Source organism: Callorhinchus milii, unplaced genomic scaffold (assembly GCF_018977255.1).
Source record: "Callorhinchus milii isolate IMCB2004 unplaced genomic scaffold, IMCB_Cmil_1.0 Scaffold2, whole genome shotgun sequence".
NCBI classification, from domain to species: Eukaryota; Metazoa; Chordata; class Chondrichthyes; order Chimaeriformes; family Callorhinchidae; genus Callorhinchus; species Callorhinchus milii.
Window position 1 is genome coordinate 123321481 of NW_024704743.1, and position 27804 is coordinate 123349284.

The 27804-nt window shown below is 57.2% G+C and overlaps 2 protein-coding genes across 3 annotated transcripts; one reads left to right on the plus strand and one right to left on the minus strand.

Moving 5' to 3' along the window:
• Positions 1–233: 233 nt before the first annotated feature.
• Positions 234–5791, plus strand: ttc19 (tetratricopeptide repeat domain 19). Its single transcript, XM_042331968.1, has 9 exons — positions 234–313; positions 989–1099; positions 1340–1378; positions 1487–1534; positions 2101–2162; positions 2516–2601; positions 2870–3024; positions 3511–3673; positions 5146–5791. The coding sequence occupies exons 1-9, from the start codon at positions 260–262 to the stop codon at positions 5274–5276; spliced, it is 849 nt and encodes a 282-aa protein (XP_042187902.1). The 5' UTR covers positions 234–259; the 3' UTR covers positions 5277–5791.
• Positions 5792–6132: 341 nt separating this feature from the next.
• si:ch73-173p19.1 lies at positions 6133–27252 on the minus strand. 2 transcript variants are annotated; one of them, XM_042331970.1, is made up of 17 exons: positions 27137–27252; positions 25100–25176; positions 24539–24693; positions 23452–23555; positions 22213–22359; positions 15773–16304; positions 14293–14409; positions 13445–13538; positions 12891–13084; positions 11703–11945; positions 10844–10942; positions 9690–9883; positions 9222–9396; positions 8597–8753; positions 7515–7668; positions 7113–7224; positions 6133–6480 (listed from the first exon to the last, which is right to left on the minus strand). In XM_042331970.1, the coding sequence occupies exons 1-17, from the start codon at positions 27152–27154 to the stop codon at positions 6311–6313; spliced, it is 2742 nt and encodes a 913-aa protein (XP_042187904.1). In that variant the 5' UTR covers positions 27155–27252; the 3' UTR covers positions 6133–6310. The 2 variants fall into 2 exon arrangements, with proteins under 2 accessions (XP_042187904.1, XP_042187903.1); XM_042331969.1 differs by having other exon boundaries at positions 25100–25206.
• Between the last annotated feature and the right edge of the window lie 552 nt (positions 27253–27804).

Consider the following 27804-nt stretch of genomic DNA (forward strand, 5'->3'; position numbering starts at 1 on the left):
CCTCTTTGACCACGCCCTTGGCCACCCTCCTACTCCTACCCTCTCCGCCCTCCTCCCCCCGATCCCAACCCACAGCTCAGGTCCAAATCCCTGATTGCCCAGTGCCTTGGGACATCCTCCCGACGTGAAAGGCCGTTGTGTAAATGTTATTTGTTGTTGTTGTTAGTATCTGGTGTGTGTGTGGGGGGGGGGTCCTGTAGGCAGTGAGAATCATGTTGGATCCCTTGTTGCAGTGTTTGCAGCTGCTGCTAAACTGCAGATGGAGGAGGAGAATCCCGAGGACAGGATTGTGTTTCTTATTAAAAAAGCCAAGGTTTGTGCCCACAGCCTCGTCTCCATCACCAGCCGCAGTGTGAGGGGCCGGGAAGGGGGGTACGTCTCTATTAAACCCCACCTCCCTGTATTAAATCCCACCTCTCTTTTAAACCCTGCCACGCTGTATTAAACCCCGCCTATGTATTAATCCCCACCTCTGTATCAATTCCCACCTCTCTGTATTAAACAGGACTCATGGAGTCCTGTAGCTCAGTGGTTAGAGCACCAGCCTTGCAAGTGAGACACCTGGGTTCGATTCCCAGCAGGGCGAAACCTTGGCCAACTTTCCTTATTCTACAAGTCTGATAATAATCCCTCAAGAAAAAAAATCACTCAATCCACGACTGTTTGTGGGGACACTGCTGTGTGCAATTGTCTGCCACGTTTCGCCCACAAATATATAGTCAATTCACTTTACAGTATATTCTGTGAAGTGCTTTGAGACGTCGAGAAGACATGAAAAGCGCGATATCAAAATGCAAGGATTATTATTATTAAACCCCATCTCTCTGTATTAAACTCCGCTGCTGTATTAAATCCTGCCTCTGTGTAATCTCCGCCTCTATCAATCCCCGCCTCTCCATTAAACTCCACCTCTCTAGATTAAACCTTACCTCTGTATTAAACCCCATCTCTCTGGATTAAACACTGCCTCTCTCTGTCTCTCTTACAGCTCAGTACCATGAAGGGAGACGTAGCGGAAGCCGACCTCTTCCTACACCAAGCTCTGCACCTCGCACAGGAGGCCCACAACACCCAGGCCATTAGCTACATCTACATCCAGGTCAGCCATCCCCACCCCAGATCACCCACATTTCCACCCACACCCCAAACCCACCGTCACCCACCCCACATCACCCAGGCCATCAGCTACACCTACATCTAGTTCAAGGCATCCCACCCACCCTCACCCCACCCACCTACACAATCACCCTCATCTACATCCAGTTCAGCACTTTCCCATGCCATGGGTATTTGGGGTTGCCGATGCTACTGCCCCAAACCTTTCTCTTTCATCTCATAGATGGCAAACCTGTCCTACATCCGGGGAAACCTGCAGAACGTGAGTACACAATAGTGTGTGTGCGCGTGTGTTTGGGGGGGGGGGGAGGGAAGGGTGGGTTGTGGGGTGAGAGGTTGTATCACACATGTTCTGAGTCTTGTCTCTCAGGCAGAGAAACTCTTCAAAGCCGCCATGACATCACTGGTGGGATCTGGAGTCAGCTGGTGAGTGTCTCTCTCCCCGCTCGGGGATGGTGGGATGGGGGTTAACGAGGGGGGGAACGAGCGGGGAAGTGGGGCTAATGCCTGAGTCCTGTACCATAGTGGTTAGTGCACTCGCCTCACACGTGAGAGGACCTGGGTTTGATTCCCAGGCAAGGTGAAAACTTAGGCAAGTTTCCTTACTCCACATGCCTCTGTTTACTGAGCAGTAAGTAGGAGCCCACTTGTTAGTCAATTGGCGGATCGCTTTCCTGGGGGATATAATCCCTCCCCCCAAAAATCCCATTTACAATAATTTAATTTGGTCACTTAATCCACAACTGTGTGTGGGACGCTGTTGTGCCAATTGGCTACTGCGTTTTGCCCACAAAAAATAGTCAATTAACTTTTAGAGTATATTCTTTGAAGCATTTTGAGACGTCTTGAAGACATGATAAAGTGCTATAACAAATGCAAGGATTATTATAATGCAAGTGGGGGACGGGAGCAACGAGGGGGGAGTAGGGTGACGAGCTGGGGGGATAACGATGGGGTAACGAGATGTGTGTGTGTGATATACAGGATGATAATGCGCTGGTTGAGATGTCACTGAAGCTGGCCAGTATCTACGCCACCCAGAAACAGTGAGTGGGGGAGGGGGGGTCTTGGCACTGTGGGTGGGGGGGTGCCTCAAAGGGGAATTGGTGGGGACAGTATCAGGGGCAGGGCAGAGGGTGGGGAGGATCTCGGTGGGAGAGGGTTGGCGGGCAGGGATCGAGTCTCGGTGGGGGTGGAGGTTTGAGGGACGTGGAGGGTGTGAGGTGTTGGGGGGCATGGAGTGGGTCTGGGTGTGAGGGTGAGGTGTTGGGGGGCACGGAGGTATTCTGGGTTTGAGGTGGGAGGTTGGGGACCAGGGACGGGTCTGGGTGTGAGGGTTGGAGGGGTTGGGGGGCAGGGAGGGGATGTGGGTGTGAGGATAACACTGTAGGTCCCACAGGCACGAGCTGGCTACTCAGGGCTATAGGTGGTGCATCGACACTCTGGAGGAGAAGCTACACAAACAGGCATCAGAGCCACTGCCAGGTTAGTGTGTGTGGTAACATTCTGTCCCTCTCTGTGTCTCTCTCCCATGTTCTTTCTCCCTCTCTCTCATACACGCTCTCACTCCCTCACGCTCTCTCTAGGGTTAAGGGACATGGGGATAGAGCGGGTAAATGGAATTAGGTTAGAAGATCAGCCATGATCTTATTAAATGGCGGGGCAGGCTCGAGTGGCCAAATGGTCTACTCCTACGTCTTACAGTCTCTCTGTAGCTGAGTTGGATGTTCTCTCTCCCTCTGTCTCTCTGTAGCTGAGGTGGTTGTGGACACACAATTGCTGTTGGGATTGTGTCTGGATTCCTTCGCTCGTTACTTGATTGACAAACAGCAGCTGAAGTTGGCACAGAGCATGTATGAGAGAGCGCTAGCCATCTCCCAGGCCGTGCAGGGCGAGCGACACCCCCAGGTACACCCCACCTCAACCCCCAACCCAACCCCACATCCCCTCCCACTGCAACCCCCAACCGACCCCCGACCACTCATCCCTCACCTCACCCATCCCCACACCACATGCCCTCCCAACCCCATCTCAGCCCCACATCCCCTCCCAACCCCACCTCAGCCCCACACCCCCTCCCAACCCCATCTCAGCCCCACACGCCCTCCCAACCCCACCTCAGCCCCACACCCTCTCCCAACCCCACCTTACCCTCACAACCACTCCCCACCTCGCACCCCAACCCCACACCCCCTCCCACCACAACCCCCAACCTACCCCACCCCCACCTCACTCCATCCCCAAACCACATCCTCTCCCAACCCCACCTCACCCCAGCGACCTGGGTCCAGGGCTGTGTGAGTTTGTTTGTGTATGTTTTCGTCAGTGTGTTTGTCAGTGTACGCACGTGTGAGCGCGCCTCAGGGACACTGACACTGGCGCTGTGTGTGGCAGACGGTGCTGCTGATGAATGACCTGGCTGCTGTGCTGGACATGACGGGGCAGCAGGAGCTGGCGTTCCAGTGTGTGAGCACCGCCCTGCAACTGGCCAGAGAGACTGAGCACCCACACGAGCACATCCTACTCAACAACCTGGCCGGCATCCTGCTGCACAGAGGTACTAACCCACCCCCTCAGCCTCTCCCCATCACACAACCCCCCCAACACACAGCCCCCCAACAACACACAGCCCCCCAACTCACAGCTCCCACCCCTCAACACACAGCCCCCCCCAACACACAGCCCCCACCCCCAACACACAGCCCCAACCCCCCCCCCCAACACACAGCCCCAACCCCAACACACAACCCCCAACCCCAACACACAGCCCCACCCCCAACACACAGCCCCCAACCCCCAACACACAGCCCACCCCTCAACACACAGTCCCCCCCCCCACACAGCCCCAACCCCAATACACAGCCCCAACCCCAACACACAGCCCCAACCCCAACACACAGCCCAACCCCAACACAGTACCCCCCGCATCACAGCCCCCAATGCACAGCACCCCCCTTGAACACACAGCCCTCCTCCAACACACAGCCCCCCCAAACACACAGCCCCCCCAAACACACAGCCCCCCCGCCCTCCAACACATGATCGAAGAGGAAGGTTTTGATCCGCGCCTTGGTTGCAGGGAGTTGGTGTAGTTCAGCCGAGATGTGATGAATGCGTGGATGAGGGTTTCAGCGTCCTGAGGAGTGAGGCAGTGGCGGAGCCGGGCGATGTTGCGGAGGTGGGGAAGACAGAGCGGGTCATGGCACAGATGTGGGGTGGAAAGGACAGTTGAGGCTCACACAAGACGCCAAGGCTCCTGACTGGCTCAGTGAGGTGAAGTGTAATATAGCCGAAACCCTTGTACATGCGTTTGTCACCTCCCGATTGGATTACTCCCAACGCACTTCTCGCCGGTCTCCCCAGCTCCACCATTCACAAGATCAGCTCATTCAAAACCACGTACTGACTCAGACCAACCTCCGTACCCACATCTCACCAGGTCTGCCCCAGGCTCCACTGGCTCCCCATCACCGAATGGATCGTGTTCAAATCCATTCAGCCCTGGCACCTCCCTACCTCTCCAACCTCCTCATTCCCCGCGCGACTGGCACCGAGCTCTCGCTTGCCCCTTGCACCCTCCTCCCCACCATCGAAGGTCGTGGTTTCAGCCACTGGGCTCCAAAACCCTGGGACACTCTCCCTCAGTCCCTCCGCCTTGCCCCCTCCCTCCCGTCTTTCACATCCCGAGGGAGACGGATGCCGGAAGCAGAAAGTGTCAATTCTTTCCAGAACAAATAGATTTCTGCTAGAAAATATCTGGGGATGCAGTATATACTTTGGGACATGACATGTCAAGCGATTGCCAGGTGGGTGGAAGGCGAAGTAGATGGACCTTGTTCTTACACAGAAGTCGCTGGGAACACTCAGCAGGTCAGTCTTCCCAGGGACTTCTGTTTTTGTTTCAGAATTCCAACATCTGCAGTATTTTGTGTTTTGGACCTTGTTCTTCTTTCGCCACCAAATTCTTATGTTCTTAAACACTCGGAGCCGGATACCTGTGTTGAGGCTGTTATGTTGGTGTGTGTACAGGTGACTACACTGGAGCCAAACGTGTGTACGGGCAGGCGCTGAGACAGGCCGAGGAGAAACAAGACAAGGAGGCCATTCAGCACATCCACGAGGGGTTGGCGGAGCTGGGAGCCAGGACACAGAGTGTCTGATCTGGGATCTCTCAGCAATGGGTGTGGGCTTTGTGCTGTGTGTCTTGTCTGTAACTGCACTGAGGTCTTGGTTAAACACAGCCCTTCCCTGCACTGTGTGTGCCTTCCCCCCCCACCCGGCTCCCAGCCTGGCTCAGCCCCCACCTCACTGTGGCTCAGCGCCTCCCTCCACTGTGGCTCACTTCCACCCCTCACTGTGGCTCACTCCCCTCCCCCTCAGCCCCCTCTCCCCTCTCAATCCACAACTGTTTGTGGGGCACCGCTGTGCGCATTGGCCGTTGTGCTTCGCTCACAAAATATATAGTCAATTTACTTTACATTATATCCTGTGAAGCGCTTTGAGACGTCTCGAAGACTGGATAAGGCGCTGTATTAAATGCAGGGATTATTATTATCTGTGCACAAGCTGTAGAGACACGGTGATATATGATATAATAATAATAATCCTACAGAAACACTGACTTAGCCGCAGCAGCAATGATAAACTCTATAAAAAGCCTAAATTGTTTATTTAATCCTTTGATTGCTGATAACCTTGTTATCTGGGCAGTGAGCCCCTCACCCCCCACACACACACTCCCCTGCCCCCCACCACCCACACACATACCCCACACAGGCTCCGAGGGGGTTCCTGCATGAAGGGCGCTATATAAATGTAAGTTATTGCAGAATGAAGCTCACTCGGTCGCTGCTGTTAATATTTTACTGGTGGACAGAGATCACACCGGGGAGGTGGTGGGGGGATTTACACAGTGTTTCTCATAGCGACAACTCAACACTGCCCCCACCCGGGCATTTGCCTCCCCCAGCACACACAGGTATCGGGGGGGAGAGAGAGAGAGAGAGAGAGAAGGGAGCAATGGAGAGAGACACGAGGGGTGGGGGGGGGCGGAAGAGAGGAGGGGGTGTCAATGAGGGTTGGGCTCACAACCCATATTAGTGGGGGAAGGGATGGAAAGTGCAACATCCAAAGCTTCTGACTGAACGATCGCCAGGGCTGGTCTGGCAAAGCTGCCCCCCACCCCCGGCTCCCTCTAGGCCTCCTCGTCAGACTGCTGGTCGAGGGCGAGGGGCCGCAGGTTGCCGGCACGGATACTGGTGATGTTGGGGCAGGCGGCCAGCAGCTCAGTCACACCCGCCTCTGTTACCCCCGTCCCCTCCACGCTCAGCTGGCTCAAACCCCACAGCCTCAGCTTCTTCAGGCCTGAGACACAGAGAGACATTACCCCCTCGCACCCCTAACTCTAACCCTCACACTGCTTTACCCGCTCACACCCCAGCCATTACGCCCTCACTCCAGTCATTACTCCCTCGCTCCCCATTACGCCCTCAAACCCCATTACGCCCTCACTCCCCATTACCCCCACTCTCCATTACCCCCTCACACCCCATTACCTCCTCACATCCCATTACCCCCTCACACTCCATTACCTCCTCACATCCCATTACCCCCTCACACCCCATTACCCCCTCACTCCCCATTACCTCCTCACACCCCATTACACCCTCATACCCCACTACACCCTCACAACCCATTATCCCCTCACACCCCATTACCTCCTCAATACCCATTATCCCCTCACACTGCTTTACCTTCTCACGCCCAGCCATTGCCCACGCACACTCCAACCATTACCCACTCACACCCCATTACACCCTAACGCCCATTACTCCTCCTCACACCCCATTAGCCCCTCACTCCCCAATACTCCTTCACACCCGATTATCCCCTCACTCCCAGCCATACCTTTGTTACCCCTTCACACCCCATTACCCCCAACACCCTATCACCCCTTCATACCCCATTATCCCCAGGGGTTGGGGAGGGGGAGGTACCTGTGTCTGTCAGGCGAGTGCGGCTCAGGTTCAGTTTGATAAGTTGCCGACACCGAGCGAGGCCACGCGGCACAACCGAGTCTCCAACCAGCGTCGCCGCCAACCCCAGCACCTGCTCACACAAGAGAGAGCTGTCAGGGTCTCTCTCCTCAGCCCAAACCCCAACCGCCAACCCCAGTCCAACCCCTCCCCAGCACCAGAGAGGGCTATCGGGGGCTCCTTCCCCCTCCCCCAACCCCCTCCCGTAAACCCTACCCAACCCCAGCATCTCACACCAAACAGAGCTGTCAGGGGCTCCCTCCGCAAACCCTCCCCCTCACCACCCCCTCCCCCTAACCCCCTCCCTCAAACTCTCCCCAATCCCACCTCCCTCCCACACCTCTGACCCCCCCCCACACTGACCTGCAGGCGGGGCAGGCCACAGACACACTGAGCCACGCCCTTACTGCTGACCCTGGTCCGGTCCAGGCACAGCTCCTCCAGGCTGCTCAACGGCTGTAGGTACATCAACCCCACGTCTGTCACCTGGGTGTTACTGAGGGACAGTCTCCGCAGCCTACAGTGGGCAGAGAGAGAGACAGTGAGAGTGCCACCACTTACAAGTAGACAGCACAGTGTTAACGAGTGTCAGGCTGCGGAGGGGCAATAGCTGGCCAGGCCGGTTGGGGAGGGGGGCTGGGGAGGGGGAGGCCGGCTGGGTGTGGGAGGCTGGAGAGGGGGAGGCTGGCTGGGGGGGGGGCGGCTGGGTGGGGGGGGGCAGTGATTACCTGGTCAGGCTGGCTGGCTGGCTGGTGGGGGGGTGTCTGGCTGGCGGGGGGGGGGGGGTTACCTGGTCAGGCTGGCTGGCTGGCGGGGGGGGGGTTACCTGGTCAGGCTGGCTGGCTGGCGGGGGGGGGGTGTCTGGCTGGCGGGGAGGGGGGGGTTACCTGGTCAGGCTGGCTGGCTGGCTGGGGGGGGGGGTTACCTGGTCAGGCTGGCTGGCTGGTGGGGCGGGGGGTTACCTGGTCAGGCTGGCGGGGGGGGGTTACCTGGTCAGGCTGGCTGGCTGGCGGTGGGGGTTACCTGGTCAGGCTGGCTGGCTGGCTGGCTGGCTGGTGGGGGGGGGGGGGGGGGGGGGTTACCTGGTCAGGCTGGCGGGGGGGGGGGGGGGGTTACCTGGTCAGGCTGGCTGGCTGGCGGGGGGGGGGTTACCTGGTCAGGCTGGCTGGCTGGCGGGGGGGGGGTTACCTGGTCAGGCTGGCCGGCTGGTGGGGGGGGGGTTACCTGGTCAGGCTGGCTGGCTGGCGGGGGGGGGGGTTACCTGGTCAGGCTGGCTGGCTGGCGGTGGGGCAGTGATTACCTGGTCAGGCTGGCTGGCTGGCTGGGGGGGGGGGGGTTACCTGGTCAGGCTGGCTGGCGGGGGGGGGGGGTTACCTGGTCAGGCTGGCTGGCTGGTGGGGGGGTTACCTGGTCAGGCTGGCTGGCGGGGGGGGGGGGGGGGTTACCTGGTCAGGCTGGCTAAGCACTGCAGGCCCTGGTCTGTGGCTTGGCTGTAGTCGGTCAGGTCGAGCTCCAGCAGGCGGTGGAGGCCGGCGAGGGCGAGGAGCCCGGCGTCGCTCACTGTGTGACGGCTCGGCAGCTTCAGCTGTGTTAGTGGCAGCCCTGGAGGGCACAGCACAGGGTAACACTGTCCTTACTGCCAGAGTCTCCACACAGCCCCGACCCAACCTCCACCCCACAACCTCCGAGGCACAGGGTGTGTAACACAGTGCGTGTGTATGTTACCTGAGAGAATGTGTAATACAATATGTGTGAGGGTGTGTGTGTGTGAGGGTGTGTGTGTGTGTGTGAAGGTGTATATGAGGGTGTGTGTGAGAGGATGTGTGTGAGAATGAGGGTGTGTGTGTGAGTGTCTGTGAGAGTGTGTGGGTGTGAGAGTGTGTGGGTGTGTGATGGTGTGGGTGTGTGATGGTCTTGGTGTGTGAGGATGTGTGTGTGATGGTGTGGGTGTGTGTGATGGTGTGGGTGTGTGAGGGTGTGTGTGTAATGGTGTTGGTGTGTGAGGATGTGTGTGTGATGGTGTGTGTGTGTGGGTGTCTGTCATGGCGTGTGCGTGTGCTCCAGGCTAACCTGAGAGAATGTGCAGGACGGAGTCACCGCTGACGGACTGCAGGCCGGAGACACTGATGGAGGAGAGGTTGGGGTGAGAGCCCAGTGTCTGCAGAGAGCTCTCAGTCACTCCTGTGTGGTCCAAACATAGTGTGTGTAGGGCCGTCACCTCCCTCAGCGCTGACACGTCAGTCACCTGTGCATACACACACATATATACTGTGTATAATATAATGCACATACGTGAGATAGCAGGACAGGCCATCACACACACCCCTTGCACGGATACACCCCCTTGCACGAACACTCACACACCTCGCACGCACACACACCCCTTGCAGACACACACCCCTTGCAGACACACACACACCCCTTGCAGACACACACACACCTTGCACAGACACACACACCCCTTGCACAGACACACACACCCCTTGCACAGACACAACACAGCACTTGGATGGACACACACACACACACGCCGCTGACCTGGGTGTGTTTGATGCTGAGCAGACGGAGGTGAGGGAGGGCGCGGGGTAAGCAAACGAGGGTTCCCTCACTCACAGCCGTCTCATTCAGGCTCAAGTGAACGAGTGAGGAGGGAGCAGACTCCAGGTAGTCCCTCATTCCACAGTCGGTTACTTTTGTCTGGTCCAGAGTCAGGTGAGAAAGACAATTCAGTCCTAAAATACCAACAGACAGGAATTCAGTAAATAGTCACCGCACATACAGCGCACACCGCACACACAGCGCACACCGCACACACACAGCGCACACCCACAGCGCACACCGCACACACAGCGCACACACACAGCGCACACCGCACACACACAGCGCACACCGCACACACAGCGCACACCGCACACACACAGCGCACACCCACAGCGCACACCGCACACACAGCGCACACACACAGCGCACACCGCACACACACAGCGCACACCGCACACACACAGCGCACACCGCACACACAGCGTACACACACCGCACACGCACACCGCACACAGCCAGCGCGCATGCACACACACACACAGCCACCCAAACACACACACAGCCAGCGCACGCACGCACGCACACACACACACAGCCAGCGCGCGCGCACACACACACACACACACAGCCAGCGCGCGCACACACACGCAGCCAGCGCGCGCGCACACACATACAGCCAGCACACGCACACAGTGAGAGTACACACAACAACAACTTGGATTTATATAGTGCCCTCCACACGGGACAGTGTTTTAGAGCTTCACAGTAAAGCACAGTGAGAGTACACACACAGCCAGCGCACACACACACACAACCAGCGCACACACAGCCAGCGCGCAGACAACCAACGCACACACAGCCAGCGCACACACACAGAGTGAGAGTACACACACAGCCAGCGCACACACACAGAGTGAGAGTACACACACAGCCAGCGCACACACACAGCCAGCGCACACACACACAACCAGCGCACACACAGCCAGCGCACACACAGCCAGCGCACACACACAGAGTGAGAGTACACACACAGCCAGCGCACACACAGCCAGCGCACACACACAGCCAGCACACACACACAGCCAGCATGCGCACACAGCCAGCGCACACACACAGAGTGAGAGTACACACACAGCCAGCAGACACTGTACCTGTCAGGCTGCTCAGACAGCGGTCAGTGAGCCGGGGGCAGGCGGCCAGGTTCAGGTGCTGCAACTTCTTCAGGTGAGACACGCTCTCCAGCCCGGAGTCTGGAAGGATGCAGAAAGGGGGTGCGGGGGGGGGAACGACACCCGGGGGAGACAGCCGGGGGGCGTGGGAGGGGGGGTGCAGACATCGTCAGGTCACAGCACAATCAACAGCGAGCGTCACATTTGACTTGTCACATTGCGATGTCTCAAAACACTTTTACTGTGATGACTGCAGTGACTGTGTTTTGTTGAAGAGTTGCTGGTTAGGATACAGCCGCGGGGATCACTAACCTGAACAGGCAAACAAGGCCCACACCCCACAACCCCCACCCCATCCACACACCCCCAGCCCCAGCCCAGCCTGAGCTCAGAGGCCCTGACACGGGGCTGCGGACCCACAATACCACCATTAATAATAGTGCTTACATTTGATACAACGCCTTATCATGTCTTCGAGTCGTCTCAAAGAGCTTCACAGGACACATTGTAAAGTGAATTGACTGTGTATTTTGTGGGCAAAACGAGACAGCCAATTGCTCACAGCAGTGTCCCACAAACAGTCGTGGATTGACCAACCACATTATTTTTTTTTTGAACGGATTATTACCCCCGAAAAGTGATCCCCCAGTCGACTAACAACCGGCTTCCTACTTACTGCTGGATAAACGTGTGTGTGGAGTAAGGAAACTTGCATAAGGTTTTGCTCTTAACGAGAATTGAACCAAAGTCATCTCGCCTACGAGGCGAGTGCTCTAACTACGTAGCTACAGGACACCATAAATACCCCCATTATACCCCCTGTTTCCCCCCCGCCCGGTACCTGTGAGCAGGCGGCAGGAGGCCAGGCTGAGGTGGTGGAGGGAGGGGAAGGCTGACAGCTGAAGGAGGAGTTGGTTGGTGGTCAGAGGGTAACAGTCCAGCACTAGACTCCCCAGACTGCACCCGCTGAACAGCTCCAGGCTCCGGGGCCTCAGCCACCTCTTCTTCACCAGCTCCATCACCAACCGCTCAGCCACTCGCGGGGGGAGAGACCCCAGGCTCCCAGCGTACTGCCGGCTCGGCGCTGGGGAGAGAGAGAGAGAGTGACAGCCTAGCACTGAAGAGAGAAAGAGAGAGATATAGCCCTTTGCTGGGGAGAGAGCGATACAGTCCAACATTGGGGAGAGAGAGATACAGCCCAGAACACAACTGGGGTACACTGGTCTGGGCTGGGTGTTGGGGTACGCTGAGCTGTGTGTTGGGGTACGCTGGGTTGTGTGTTGGGGTACGCTGGGCTGTGTGTTGGGGTACGCTGGGTTGTGTGTTGGGGTACGCTGGGCTGTGTGTTGGGGTACGCTGGGCTGGGCTGTGTGTTGGGGTACGCTGGGCTGTGGGGATACTTTGGGCTGTGTGTTGGGGTACCCTGGGCTGTGCGTGAGAGTATGCTGAGCTGGGCTATGTGTTGGGGTACACTGGGCTGTGTGTTGGGGTACGCTGGGCTGTGTGTTGGGGTACGCTGGGCTGTGTGCTGGGGTACGCTGGGCTGTGTGTTGGGGTACGCTGGGCTGTGTGTTGGGGTACGCTGGGCTGTGTGTTGGGGTATGCTGGGCTGGGCTGTGTGTTGGGGTATGCTGGGCTGGGCTGTGTGTTGGGGTATGCTGGGCTGGGCTGTGTGTTGGGGTACGCTGGACTGGGCTGTGTGTTGGGGTACGCTGGGCTGTGTGTTGGGGTACGCTGGGCTGTGTGTTGGGGTATGCTGGGCTGGGCTGTGTGTTGGGGTACGCTGGGCTGTGTGTTGGGGTACGCTGGGCTGTGTGTTGGGGTACGCTGGGCTGTGTGTTGGGGTACGCTGGGCTGTGTGTTGGGGTATGCTGGGCTGGGCTGTGTGTTGGGGTACGCTGGGCTGTGTGTTGGGGTACGCTGGGCTGTGTGTTGGGGTACGCTGGGCTGTGTGTTGGGGTACGCTGGGCTGTGTGTTGGGGTGCGCTGGGCTGGGCTGTGTGTTGGGGTACACTGCGCTGAGATGTACCTGTGATCAGGGTGATGGCTCCCCTAGTGGCCATTGTGAGTAGTGAGGGCACGGCAGAGGTCGTTGCTGGTCTGGGAGCTGTGGGTTGGGAGGGGCTCAATTGTTCCCGAGACCCTCGCTGTAGGCGCTCAAGGGCGGCTCGTCCGGCAGCAACCGGCACCTGCGGCCCCCCGTGTCCATCCTCGGCCCCTGGCCTGCACACAAACACAGCCTGTCATCATCACCAGCCAAACACACCCCAAACACATCCCAAACACCCCACCAAACACAGGCCCCAAACACCCCATCACCCCCCAAACACACCCCGTCACCCCCCAAACACATCCCGTCACCCCTCAAACACAGCCCCCACACACACCCCATCACCCCCCCAAACACAGACGAAATACCTGCACCAAATACAGCCCCAAACACAGCCCAAACCCCCCAAACACAGACCAAACACACCCCAAACACAGCCCCGTCACCCCCCAAACACAGCCCATCACCCCCCAAATACCCCCCATCACCTACAAACACAGCCCCTCCCCACGCCACCCCCCGCCCACACTAACCTGAGCCGGTTGCCCTGCTCTGGCCACTGATGTTGTGGCTCAAACCCGCTGCGGATCCGGTGTCCATTCATGCGAAAGACCCCGGGGTCAAAGTCTGGTAACAGGGAACAAACAGTCATGCACCCCCCACACACACTGACCACCTCTCCCCCCCACCCCCCCACACACATACACACACACAACAGCAAACAACAAAATTACATTTGTATAACGCCTTTCATGTTGGGAGAATGTGCCAAGGCGCTGGACAATCAGTGTTTCGGATCCGAACTGGGGGTCGGGATCGAGGAGGGTGGAGTGTATTGATGGAGAGAGTTCCACAGCTTCAGGGCGTAGTGGCTGAAGGTTCGGCCGCTGATGGTGGAGCGAAAGATTCGAGGGACAAGGAGGAGGCCAGAGCCAGTAGAGCATTGACAGCGGGTAGTGTTGTGAGGAGAGAGGACATTGGAGAGGCAGTGGGGTGCCAGGCCATGGGGTGATTTAAACACTAAAATGAGTAAAAGGGCAATGGGGGTAAGGAAGGTGGTCGTAGAGGTAACGGGGAGCAAGGCCATGGAAGGTGAGGACCAGGATCTTGAACTGGATCCTCTGTGTGATGGGAAGCCAGTGGAGTCGGGCGAGGATGGGGGTGATAGGGTCATGGAGACTGGTGCGGGAGAGGACACGGGTGCATATAGACACACACACTGCCCCCACAAACAAGCTACCCCCCCACACACGCACTGCTCCCCCCTCCCCCCCACAGACACACGCACCACCACCCTCCCTGTCCCCCCCCCCAACACACAGATGTGCTGCCCCACACTCACACACAGGCATTGACCGTGCCTGGAGGGCTGTTCACTGACCGGGGGGAATCAGCGCCATCAAGTTATCTTCCTCATCGTCTTCATCGTCCTCTTCTGGGGCATCCTGGTCATCCGCCTCCTCACAGCTCAGCCCCGCAGCCAACTTCTGTCCTTTACCTGGGCAACAGATACAGCCCTGACCATCGTGTCTGTGCTGGGGCTCACTCCCCCACTGGAGCTCTCTACTCTAATCCCATTCCCTGCTCTCTCTCCCCCCATTGTGCCTCTGCATTAAACTGATCACCCCCACCCCGGCCCGGCTTCACTGGCTCCCCATCCCACACAGGGTCAAGTTCTAGATCCTCGCCTTCACTTTAAAAGCCCTCCACAGGTTACTCCTCCTTACCTCGCAACCTTGTAAAATGTTACCAACATGTCCGCACCCTCTGCTCAGCGGGCACTGCCCTGCTCCCCATCCCTCGCCTTGCCCGCTCCACCATCGGCAATCGAACCATCAGCCATTCTACCCCCACCCTCTGAAACTCCATCCCGGAGCCCCTCCACCTCGCCCCCTTCAAGGCACGTCTCAAGAAGATCTTCCTCTTCGATGTTCAGCCACCCTCCCACCCAGCTCCGTACCCTCCATCCCACCTGGTTCCAGCCCACAGATCGTGTGCAAACCCTTCACTGTGCAGCGCCTTGGGACATCCTCCTGACGTGAAAGGCACTGTGTGAATGTCATTTCTTGCTGTATTTCTTAATATTTTGCTCCCAATATTGGGAGCTTTACTTTAACTTGTACTGTCCCTGACCCAGGAGTGTGGACACACAGTGTAGAGGGAGCTGTACTGTGTCTCTAACCCTGACCTGGGAGTGTGGACGGACAGGATTGAGAAGATCAGAGAGACAGGGAGGTGCTGGAGCACGAAGGACCTGCACCAGTGGAGCGTGGCGTTGTGTGATGGAGATGTTATAGCAACAGCACAGGTTAGAGACAGAGAAAAGCTCCCGCACTGTCCATCCATAACGCCATATTAACCTGTCCACTCCCTCCAACCAGCAGGCTCCGGCCTGCTCCACGTCCCCCGTCCGGCCATCCCACCATCGGTAGTTGGCCCTTCAGCCTCTCTGTCCTTTTGGAACTCCATCCTGCAGTCCCTCGCCCCTTCCCTTGCCTCCTTCAAGGCACATCTCAAGATGCTCCTCTTCGACAGCGCCTTCAGTTACCCTCCTACTCCTATTCTCCCTACTGATCCCAACCCCCTGGTTGGGTGCAAATCCCTGACTGTCCAGTGCCTTGGGTCATCCTCCTGAAGTGAAAGGCGCCGTGTATATGTCATGTATTGTTGTTGCTGATGTGGAGAGGATGTGGGCCGTGAAGGTTTGGATCAACTGAAGTTGGTGTAACTCAGAAGGGACTGGTGGGAGCGAATGACCTAACCAAGGTCTCACACAACATTCCTCCATCACTGGCTGTTCAACACGTCTGATAGAAATCTCAGGGATTCCTGGTCCCCTCACCCCGACCCCGGGTTCTTACCCCAGGAATGTGTGGTGTGGGCTAGGGGCCGGGGGCCGGGCTGCCTCCTGTGATGTCCCAGTACCGCCAGTAACTCCTCTCTGTCGCGCTCATCATTATCATCATCGCCCCCATGGTGTCGGGGAGAATGGGCCCCCAGCCCAAGGACTCTCCCCCTGGGGCCTCCGATAGTGGGCACTCGGGGGTCTGTGCCCGGGCTGGGGTCAGGGTCGGTGTTCAGTCTGTGTGCAGTGAGGGTGGGGGGGTCTCCGGGCTGCTCTCTGGGCTGCACACACAGGGTGGGGCTGGGGATGGTGCTGGGGTCAGTGGTTGGGTCTCCGGGCTGCACACACAGGGTGGCGCTGGGGTGGAGGCCGAGGGCTCGAAGCGTGAGGCTCAGGTCGGCCTGACTGAAGCGACGCCGGGGTAACCCCTGCAGCAGCAGGAAGTTGGGGAGATGGGGGCAGCGCTGGGCTACCAGCTCCCGTACGCCCGCCAGGGTGGTCTCCGCAGGGAAACGCTCACGGATACACTCGCCCCACGGCAGCCGGATCTGAGGAGAGAAACATAACAGGGATAACAGCACACAATACATTACAATAATAATCTTTTATATTATAATAATACAATATAAATCATACTCTGTTATAATAATAATCCTTGCATTTGATATAGCTCCTTATCACGTCTTCGAGACGTCTCAAAGAGCGTCACAAGATATACTGTAAAGTGAATTGACTGTATATTTTGTGGGCGAAACGTGGCAGCCAATTGCACAGCAGAGCCCCACAAACAGTCACGGATTGAAGTGAATTTATTATTATTATAATATGGATAAAAATATGATGCAACAAATTGTATTTACATTTACATACAGGGCCTAGTGGCTGAAAGTGCGGCTGAGGATGGTGGAGCGGAGGGGTCTAAGGGACAAGCAGGAGGCCGGAGCCAGCCGAGCGGAGAGAGTGGGCAAGATGGTAGGGGGTTAGGAGGTCACAGAGGTAGGGGTGATCAAGACCATGGAGGGCTTTGAAGGTGAGGACCAGGACCTTGCACTATATCCTCTGTGTGATGGGAAGCCAGTGGAATCGGCCGAGGATGGAGCTGATAGTGTCTTGGAGTCAGATGCCGAAGAGGACACGGGCCTTCAGAGTTCTGGATGATCTGCAGCCTATGAAGGGAGGAGTTGGGGAGGCCGACAAGCAGGGAGTTTGCAGTCAAGCCTGGATGTTAAGAATGTGTGTATCAGGGTCTTGGTGGCCTGCGGTGTGAGACCGTGGCGGAGCTGGGCGATGTTGCGGAGGTGGGGAAGGCAGGGCGGGTCATGGCACGGATATGGGGTAGAAAGGATAGTTGAGGGTCAAACAAGACCCCAAGGTTCGGGAGGTGGAACAAGGTGGAGGGAGCAGCCATGGATGGTGATGCTATCAGCGCATGAGGTGAGGAGGCGCTGACGGGAACCAATAATAATAATCCTTGAATTTGATATAGCGCTTTTCACGTCGGGAGGAAAGGGAGGAAGCGGCGAAGGCACTGGGGATAGAGTTCCAGAGCCTCGGGGCTGAGAGGCTGAAGGCCACCGATGGTAGGGCGGTTGGGGCGGGGGATGTGGAGCAGACCGGAGCCGGAGGAACGGAGGGTACGGGCAGGTAGGTAGGGGGATAGTAGGTCGGAGAGGTAGGAGGGAGCGAGGCCGTGAATGGCCTTGTAGGTGAGGATGAGGATCTTGAATTCGAAAGCCAATCAATTGAAGTGAATTTATTATTATTATTATAATATGGATAAAAATATGATGCAACAAATTGCATTTACATTTACATTCAGGGCCTAGTGGCTGAAAGTGCGGGTGAGGACGGTGGAGCGGAGGGGTCTAAGGGACAAGCAGGAGGCCGGAGCCAGCCGATCGGAGGTGAGTTCGGAAGTAAAAAGTCAGAGTGGTAGGGAGGTGTGAGAGTATGAAGGGATTTGTAGACGAGTGTGAGGATCCCGAGCCAATCAGGAGAGCCTCGGTCTTGTTGAAGTTCAACTGAAGAAAGTTCGCTCTCATCCAGGACTTGATGTCTGACAGACATTCTGTCAGGACAGCAGTGGGTCCTGGAGTCGAGGGCGGAGGCAGAGAGGGAGAGTTGGGTGTCATCCGCATACATGTGGAAGTTGACCCTATGTCTGCGGATGAATCATAGAATTATACAGCACAGAAGGAGGCTATTCGGCCCATCGTGTCTGTGACGGCTCTTTGAAAGAGCTATCCAATTCAATCCCACTCCCCTGCGCTCTCCCCATAGACCTGCAAATATGTCCTCCCCAAATAATTATCTACGTCTCTCTTAAAAGTTGTTATCGAATCAGCTTCCATCCCCCCCCGCCTTTCAGGCAATGCATTCCATATCTGAACAACTCGCTGTGTGAAAAAATTTCTCCTCATCTCCCCTCTGTTTATTTTAACAACTATTTTAAATTGGTGTCCTCGGGTTACTGACCCACTCGCCAGTGGAAATAATTTCTCCTTGTTCACCCTATCAAATCTCCTCATAATATTGAAAACTTCTGTAAGTCTCCTTTTAACCTTCTCTGCCCCAAGGAGAATAATCCCGGCTTCTCTCGCCTCTCCTGATAACTGAAGTCCCTCATTCCTGGTACCATCCTGGTCAATCTCCTTTGCACCCTCTCCAATGCCTTGACATCCTTCCTAAAGTGTGGTGCCCAGAACTGAACACAGTCTCTCGCTGAGGGCTAACCAGTGTTTTATATAAAGGTTCATCATAACTTCCTGACTTTTGTATTCTATGCCCCTATTTATAAAGCCGTGTCTCCCAGATGCTTTTTTAACAGCTTTATCTCCCTGTCCTGCCACCTTCAAAGATTTACTTATATGAACCCACAGGTCTCTCTGTTCCTTTACTCCCTTTAAGATTGTACCATCAGCTTATAGAGGGAGCATATAGATACTGAAGAAGAGGGGATCAAGGACAGAACCCTGGCCTCCTAGATTGTCTTGGAGTAGAACAACGATTTAGTGGAAGCGATGGCGGAGTGGTAAGATTTGATAAGGTCAAGCCAATTCTGCCGATGGACCGTTCAGTTCAATTTAGGCCAGGTGGGTTCAGCGGCGTGCACCTGTACTTTGGAGGGAGCAGAGGTGGCTGGTGTACCATGGTGTCTTACATGAGTAGGACATGGTTCGAGAAGTGAGGGGAGCAAGGGAAACGAGAGTGGAGGAGAGGGAACTGTGGAGAAGAGTGACCGAGGAGGATAGATCATTGCGGGAAGAAGCCCAGAGGGGAAGGAGTTCAGATGACTCGAAGCAACCGAAAGGTGGGGGGGGGGAATTTTATTCCAGGGGCAGTATGAGATGGAGGTGGGTGGGTAGCAGTGGGGAGAGGGATGAGGATTTAAGGGAGATGAAGTGATGATCCGAGATCGCTTTGTCGATGATGGTGGGATCCGAGACGGCGAGGCCCTGAGTGATCACCAGGTCGAGGGGGTGACCGTGGATGTGGATGGCAAAGGTTGAGAGAGGAGATAACAACAACAAGATTACGCGTGTATAGCGCCTTTCACGTCAGGAGGACGTCCCAAGGCGCTGGACAGAGTACTGCATTTCAGACCCGAGCTGGGGTCAGGCGGGGGGAAGGGAGGGGAGGGGAAGGGGGATGACCAATGGCATGGTCTAAGAGGAAGGTCTTGAGGTGGGACTTGTAGGAGGCTAAGGAGGAGGCGAGGCGGAGTGACTGGGGGATGGAATTCCAGAGATTGGAGGCAGAGTGGCTGAAAGCTCTCCCGCCAATGGTGGGCCGAGTGGGTTGGGGGACGTGGAGCAGGCCAGAGCCGGCTGAGCAGAGGGAACGGGCGGGTTGGTAGGGGGTTAGGAGGTCACAGAGGTAGAGTGGGGCGAGGCCATGGACGGCTTTTTATGTGAGGACCAGGATCTTGAACTGGATCCTCTGAAGGATAGGGAGCCAATGGAGTTGAGCGAGAGTGGGGGAGATGGGGTCACGGAGTTTGGTGCGGGAAAGGACACGGGCTGCAGAGTTCTGGAGGATCTGCATCCTGTGGAGGGAGGAGTTGGGAAGGCCGACAAGCAGGGAGTTTGCATAGTCGAGCCTGGAGGTGATGAAGGCATGAACAAGAGTTTCAGCGCCTGAGGGCTGAGGTAGTGGCGGAGTCGGGCGATGTTATGGAGGTGAGGGAAGGCTGAACGGGTCATGGCTTGAATGTGGGGGAGAAAAGACAGTTGAGGGTCGAACAAGACACCGAGGTTCCTGACTGGCTGGTGAGTTGGTGAGTTGTAGTGAGCAACCATGGAGGTTGATGCTGCCAGAGCCTGAGGTGCTGAGGCGTTAGCGCGAGCCAATCAGGAGGGCCTCAGTCTTGTTCACATTCAACTGTAGGAAATAAGGGATAAGGGAGGAAAAGTCAGCAGAGGTAGAGCAGGAGGGAGTGAAGTGAACGTTGAAGTCACCTAGGATGAGGAGGAGTTCGGAGCAGAGGGAAAGGGAACATAGTAGGGTGGAGATATCGTGGAGGAAGGCGGGGGAGGGCTTGGGGGTGCGATAGATAAGGAAAATTCTGAGAAAAATGTTGGAGGGGTGATAAGGGGTAAGGTGCTCGAAAGAAGGGAAGGTTCCTGGCTCCTTGCCCGCCGCTAACAGACATTGCCCACCGGCACTGTTCCCACAACCTAAAAAAATCCGTCATCACCTCACCCTCAAAATACCTTCCCTCGTCCCATCCCTGTTCTCCAACTACTATCACATCTCCAACCTGCCTTTCCTCTCCAAGGTCCTCGATGAGTCGTTGCTTCCCAGCTTCGCTCTTTTCTCTCACGCTACTCCTTCTACGAACCCCTCCATTCTGGTTTCTGTGCTGCCCACAGCACCATCTGTGACCAGGGCTCTCTCTGCCTCTTGTCCTTCTCGATCTCTCTGCTGCCTTTCACACTGTTGCCCATTCTATTCTTCTCCACCGCCTCTCCTCTCAGCTCCACCTTCTGCCCTTGCCTGGTTTCACTCTTACCCTATCGTCTCCACTTTGTATCTACATAAGAACATAAGAATTTACTAGGCGAAATAAGACCAAGTCAACAACAACAACAGTTTGCATTTATATAGCGCCCTCCATGCTGGGCGATGTCCCAGAGCGCTTGACAATGGAGGAGCCTGATGCCGTTCACCTGACACCATCCTGGCAGTCGCTTGACATGTCATGTTCCAAACTATATACTGTATCCCGAGATATTATTTCCTAACAGAAATCTATCTAATTTGTTCTTGAAACAAACAACAACAACTTGGATTTATATAGCACCCTCCACGCCAGATGGCGTCTCAGAGCGTTTTACAGTAACAGATCCCGGGGCCGAGCCAGGGGGAGGGGGAGGAAGGTGACCAAAGGAGTGGTCGAAGAGAAAGATCTTCAGCAGAGACCTGAAAATAGGAAGAGAGGGGCGCAAGGCGAAGGGAGTGAGGAAGGGAGTTCCAGAGCCTCGGGGCATAGTGGCTGAAGGCACGGCCACTGAGGGTGGAGTGGAGGACTCAGGGGATGAGGAGGAGACCAGACCCGGAGGAAAGAAGGTAATGGGTACTGTTTTGAGGAGAGAGGAGGTCAGAGAGGTCGGGGGGTGCAGAATAATGGAGTGATTTGAATACAAGGGTGAGGGTCTTGAAGTCGATCCTCTCTGGGACAAGCAGCCAGTGCAGTCTGGCCAGGACTGGGGGGATCAGGGAGAGGGGTTTGGTGCGGGTGAGAATGTGGGCAGCAAAGTTTTGAATGATCTGGATTTTATGGGTAGTAGTGGAGGGGAGGCCGGCGAGGAAGGCATTAGAATAGTCCACCCGAGAGGTGACAAAGGCATGGACCAGGGTTTCAGCAGCTTTCGGAATGAGGTATTGGCGGAGACGGGCGATGCGTCGGAGGTGGAGGAAAGCGGTGCTGGTGAGGGACCGGATGTGGGGGAGAAGGGAGGAACCTGATGCCTAAAAACAACATTTTCTGCTTCCCTAGGGAGCCTGTTCCATAAGTTTACTATCCATACGTATCTGCCAACGGCTTCTCCCGCAGCTCTCGTGAGGTGTTCTCCCAGAGCTCTGTCCTTGGTCCTCTCCTCAATATCTACATGCTCCTGCTCAGTGATGTCATCCGCAGACATGGGGTCAACTTCCACATGTCTGTGGATGACACCCAACTCTACCTCTTGGCCTCCACCCTCGACTCCAGAACCACTGCTGGCCTGACCGATTGCCTATTGGACATCAAAATTTTGGATCATAGAATAGTAGAACGAGAGCTAACTTTCACCAGTTGAATATCAACAATTCCGAGGCCCTCCCACTTGGCTCCCGGCAGCGTCTCCACACCTCAGGCGCTGATGGATTCGTGACAAGGTTGGTTTTGTGGAGGGTTTGTGTGTGTGTCCCTTGATATGGCTCCCGGCTGGGAGCTCACTGCAGTCTGACACTTACCATCAGCGCGCTGTGGCCCCCAGGGGTCCCCGGTACCGGGCCCTCGAGAGGCCGGGACAGAAAGCGCTCAGACAGCCTGGCCGGAGATGATTTTGCTCGCAGGTTCTCACGATCGTCTGCGATTCTCTTCAGTGCCAATTCATGGTCCTACAGTAAGACAGTGAGTGTTAAACACCCGCCTACAGTCACTGCCTGGTCAGCTCTCCTCGCACCAGCTGATCATTGTGACTTCCAAACCCTGGATATAATAATAATAATAATCCTTGCAGTTGACACAGCGCCTGATCACATCTCAAGATGTCTCAAAGCGCTTCACTGAATACACTGTAAAGTGAATTGACTGTATATTTGCGGGCGAACCATGGCAGCCAATTACGCACAGCAGTTGTGGATTGAGTGACCGATTATTTTATTTTTTTTAGAGGTTATTACCCCCGGAAAGAGATCCGCCAATAGACTAACAACCATGTTTAACAACAACAACAACTTCCATTTATATAGTGCCCTTCAGGCGAGGTAATGTCCCAGAGCGCTTGAAGTAGGTTCCTACTTACTGCTAGGTAAATAGAAGTGTGTAGAAGAAGGAAACTTGCTCAACATTTCGTCCTGACAAGAACTCAATCCCAGGTTTGCAAGGCGGTCGAACCACTATTCTACAGGACTCCATTATTATAATATAAAAGATTATTATTATAAATTATTATTATTATGTAATAAGAAATGATAACAATAAGACTTGCATTTGAAGGATCAAATTACCCAAATAACCAGAGGATTGTTAAACTCTCTCTTTGCCAATAGTGTTGCCGGGTTTTTAATGTCCACCTGAACAAGTGGGACGTGGATTTATACTACATCTGACAGCAGAGCGCTCTCCCAGCATTGAGCTGCTCTATCAGCCTGCACTTGCACTGTAAGTGGCTTCAATCCATGACCTTCTAATGCGAGAATATGACTGACCCACACCAAGCCAGGCCTTACACCCCACACCGAGACACACACACCCACACACTGAACCACACTTAGCTACACCGAGACACACCTCACCCCCACACCTACACACACTGAGCCACACCCACCCACGCTAGTCACGTCCAGCCACACTGACCCACACTGAGCTGGGCCACACACCTCCACACCCAGCCATGCCGAGCCACATACCCCCACAACGAGCTACACCAAGCCAGGCCCAGCCAGACTGAGTCAGGCCAACTCCGGCCGAGGCGAGCTCCTTGTTACCTTCTGTTTGTTCCTCCTCTCGGTCCGGATCTCCTGCTGTGCCTTCTGCTGCTCGTCAAACTGCTGCAGCTTCCCCAGCTTCCTGGGGACAGGCAACATTGGGTCTGGGAGGAGAAACAGCAACATGTCAGGGGGGTGAGAGTAGGTTGGGGGGGTGGGGGTGAGGGTAAGGTTAGTTTTGGGGGGTGTGAGGGTGAGGTTGGTGGGGGGGTGATGGTTAGGTTTGGGATGTCCTCCCACTATGTGCTATAGTGTGAAAGGTGATATATAAATGTAATTTTGTTGTTGTTGGTTACTTTAGAGGGTGTGAGGGTGAGGTTCAGTTAGGTTAACTGGGGAGGGGTGAGGTTAGTGGGGGTGACGGTGCGGTTAAGAGGAAGGCTTCACATGGGGATGTTTACACAAGAAAGTGCCAACTTTGTAACCAGCGGAGGCTGTTTGACGTTCAATTCCCTGTTCTCTCCCCATCGAGTCAGTCCTGGTGCTCACTCCTGCACTGGAGCTCTCTACTCAACTCCATTCCCTGCTCTCTCTCCACTGACTCAGTCCTGGTGCTCGCTCCCCCTCTGATCCCATTTCCTATTCAGTGTCCACACAACCGGTTGGTGTTGACTCTAACCTGTGCTTTTGCTCACAACAAATTACACCCAGAAAGCAATCTGCCGTTCAACTAACAACAACAACAACAACAAGATTACACTTGTATAGCGCCTTTCACGTCGGGAGGACGTCCCAAGGCGCTGCAACTGGGTTCCTACTTCCTGCTGTAAACAGAGGCTTTGTGGAGTAAGGAAACGTGCCTAAGGTTTTGCTCTGCCCGGGAATCAAACCCGGGTCCTCTCGCTTGCGAGGCGAGAGCTCTAACCACAACGCTACAGGACTCCTTACCACATCCTCATGGTATGAAATACAACAACAACAGTAACTTGCTTTTACACAATGCCCTTCATGCAGGGCAGCGTCCCAGAGCAGAGCAATTGACAGGGAGGGAGGGAGGGAGGGGGGAGGGAGGGAGGGAGGGAGGGAGGGGGGAGGGAGGGAGGGGGGAGGGAGGTAGAGATAAATGTGTAATGTTACAGAGCCTTACCTTGCTGCCTGTATGCGGGGGCTGGGGGGCCGGGGGGCACACGCAACGCCAGCCTGTGTGTGGGAGCCTGGCCCAGGGGCGGGTTAAACGCCGACATGGCCCCTCCCGCCTGCTTCCTCTGGCCTTGATCGTTGTGATCACTGCCCTGCAGCAACCTGAGGGCAAACAGCAAACAGTAAACCAGTCAGTGACACTCAGCCCGACCCAGCACCCCCTTCACTGCCCCCCTCACACTGCCCCCACACACTGCCCCCCATTGCCCTGACTGTTACTGCCCCCTCACACTGCCCCCCATTGCCCTGACTGTTACTGCCCCCTCACACTGCCCCCCATTGCCCTGACTGTTACTGCCCCCTCACACTGCCCCCCTCACTGCCCTCCTGTTATTGCCCCCGATATGCCTCCACTTATTGCCCCCCACACACTGCCCCCCCCACACTGCCCCCCATTGCCCTCCACTTTCTGCTCCCCCTCACTGCGTCCCCCTCACTGGCTCCCCCAATGCCCCCCCTCTCCCGACACTGCCCCCCAATCCACTGTACGAAACAGGTGTAAACTCACCATTCGGTGGCCTCCTGGACGTTGAAGATCCCGGCGTTCACGGCCGCCTGTGCCCTTCGCTCCTCAAACCCCATCTCCTGTAGTGCCAACAGCACATCACTGAGGGTCTGCAGGGACACAGCGGCTCAGTGCCAACTCCTCACCGCGGCCCCACACCCACCAGCATCTCCCACACAAACCCCCCGCGAGCTCCCAGTACACTCCCCACCAGCTCCAGACAGGGAATGAGGGGCAGGGACGGGCAGTCTGGCAGTGAGGGGCAGTGACTGGCAGTGAGGGGCAGTGACTGGCAGTGAGGGGCAGTGAGGGGCAGTGACTGGCAGTGAGGGGCAGTGACTGGCAGTGAGGGGTAGTGACTGGCAGTGAGGGGCAGTGAGGGGCAGTGACTGGCAGTGAGGGGCAGTGAGGCAGTGAGGGGCAGTGACTGGCAGTGAGGGGCAGTGACTGGCAGTGAGGGGCAGTGACTGGCAGTGAGGGGCAGTGACTGGCAGTGAGGGGCAGTGACTGGCAGTGAGGGGCAGTGACTGGCAGTGACTGGCAGCGAGGGGCAGTGACTGGCAGTGAGGGGCAGTGACTGGCAGTGAGGGGCAGTGAGGCAGTGAGGGGCAGTGACTGGCAGTGAGGAGCAGTGACTGGCAGTGAGGGGCAGTGACTGGCAATGACTGGCAGTGAGGGGTAGTGACTGGCAGTGAGGGGCAGTGACTGGCAGTGAGGGGCAGTGACTGGCAGTGAGGGGCAGTGACTGGCAGTGAGGGGCAGTGAGGCAGTGAGGGGCAGTGACTGGCAGTGAGGGGCAGTGACTGGCAGTGAGGGGCAGGGACTGGCAGTGAGGGGCAATGACTGGCAGTGAGGGGCAGTGACTGGCAGTGAGGGACAGTGACTGGCAGTGAGGGGCAGTGAGGGGCAGTGACTGGCAGTGAGGGGCAGTGATTGGCAGTGAGGGGCAGTGATTGGCAGTGAGGGGCAGTGGCTGAGGCAGTGAGGGGCACTGACTGGCAGTGAGGGGCAGTGACTGGCAGTGAGGGGCAGTGACTGGCAGTGAGGGGCAGTGACTGGCAGTGAGGGGCAGTGAGGCAGTGAGGGGCACTGACTGGCAGTGAGGGGCAGTGACTGGCAGTGAGGGGCAGTGACTGGCAGTGAGGGGCAGTGAGGGGCAGTGACTGGCAGTGAGGGGCAGTGACTGGCAGTGAGGGGCCAGTGACTGGGCAGTGAGGGGCAGTGAGGGCAGTGGAGGCGGCAGTGAGGGGCAGTGACTGGCAGTGTGAGGGGCAGTGACTGGCAGTGGAGGGGGCAGTGACTGGCAGTGGGGGGCAGTGACTGGCAGTGGGAGTCAGTGAGGGGCAGTGACTGGCAGTGAGGGGCAGTGACTGGCAGTGAGGGGCAGTGACTGGCAGTGAGGGGCAGTGAGGTGGCAGTGAGGACTGGCAGTGAGGGGCAGTGACTGGCAGTGAGGGGCAGTGACTGGCAGTGAGGGGCAGTGACTGGCAGTGAGGGGCAGTGACTGGCAGTGAGGGGCAGTGACTGGCAGTGAGGGGCAGTGACTGGCAGTGACTGGCAGTGAGGGGCAGTGACTGGCAGTGAGGGGCAGTGACTGGCAGTGAGGGGCAGTGACTGGCAGTGACTGGCAGTGAGGGGCAGTGATTGGCAGTGAGGGGCAGTGATTGGCAGTGAGGGGCAGTGAGGCAGTGAGGGGCAGTGACTGGCAGTGAGGGGCAGTGACTGGCAGTGAGGGGCAGTGACTGGCAGTGAGGGGCAGTGACTGGCAGTGACTGGCAGTGAGGGGCAGTGAGGGGCAGTGACTGGCAGTGAGGGGCAGTGACTGGCAGTGAGGGGCAGTGACTGGCAGTGAGGGGCAGTGACTGGCAGTGAGGGGCAGTGACTGGCAGTGAGGGGCAGTGACTGGCAGTGAGGGGCAGTGACTGGCAGTGAGGGGCAGTGAGGGGCAGTGAGGGCAGTAACTCGAGGCTGAGGCTCAGGACCTGACACTAGGCCGCGAGGCCTCGGCCTGGATCCCGGGACATTCCCGGCTTCACTCACCGCCGCGCGGGGCTCCATAGCGCTCAGGTGTCGCTCACTCGCTGCTCAGCGCCGCGGCCGAACTCCACCTCCAGCCCCGGGCCTCAGGCCTTCCCCACCTCACCTCCCCGCGGGGCCCCGCCCCCCGCGTGACAGCCAGGGGCGGGGCCTCCCCCCGCGTGACAGCCAGGGGCGGGGCCTCCCCCCGCGTGACAGCCAGGGGCGGGGCCTCCCCCGCGTGACAGCCAGGGCGGGGCCTCCCCCGCGTGACAGCCAGGGGCGGGGTCTCCCCTGCGTGACAGCCAGGGGCGGGGCCTCCCCCCGCGTGACTGCCAGGGGCGGGGCCTCCCCCCGCGTGACAGCCAGGGGCGGGGCCTCACCCCGCGTGACAGCCAGGGGCGGGGCCTCCCCCCGCGTGACAGCCAGGGGCGGGGCCTCCCCCCGCGTGACAGCCAGGGGCGGGGCCTCCCCGCGTGACAGCCATGGGCGGGGCCCCCCGCGTGACAGACAGGGGCGGGGCCCCCCGCGTGACAGCCAGGGGCGGGGCCTCCCCCCGCGTGACAGCCAGGGGCGGGGCCTCCCCCCGCGTGACAGCCAGGGGCGGGGCCCCCCGCGTGACAGCCAGGGGGCGGGGCCTCCCCCCGCCTGACAGCCAGGGGCGGGGCCTCCCCCCGCGTGACAGCCAGGGC

Bases quoted from the DNA above. Each gene is read 5' to 3' on its own strand.
- ttc19 (XM_042331968.1), top strand. From the start codon at position 260: ATGGAGGAGGAGAATCCCGAGGACAGGATTGTGTTTCTTATTAAAAAA. The intron at 2,602-2,869 runs GTTAGTGTGTGT...GTCTCTCTGTAG, and splicing joins GGCATCAGAGCCACTGCCAG to CTGAGGTGGTTGTGGACACA. The intron at 3,674-5,145 runs GTACTAACCCAC...GTGTGTGTACAG, and splicing joins CGGCATCCTGCTGCACAGAG to GTGACTACACTGGAGCCAAA.
- si:ch73-173p19.1 (XM_042331969.1), bottom strand. The intron at 13,539-14,292 runs GTCAGTGAACAG...CCCTGTTACCAG, and splicing joins GATGGCGCTGATTCCCCCCG to ACTTTGACCCCGGGGTCTTT. The intron at 11,946-12,890 runs GTACATCTCAGC...CTCTCTCCCCAG, and splicing joins AGCCATCACCCTGATCACAG to CGCCGAGCCGGCAGTACGCT.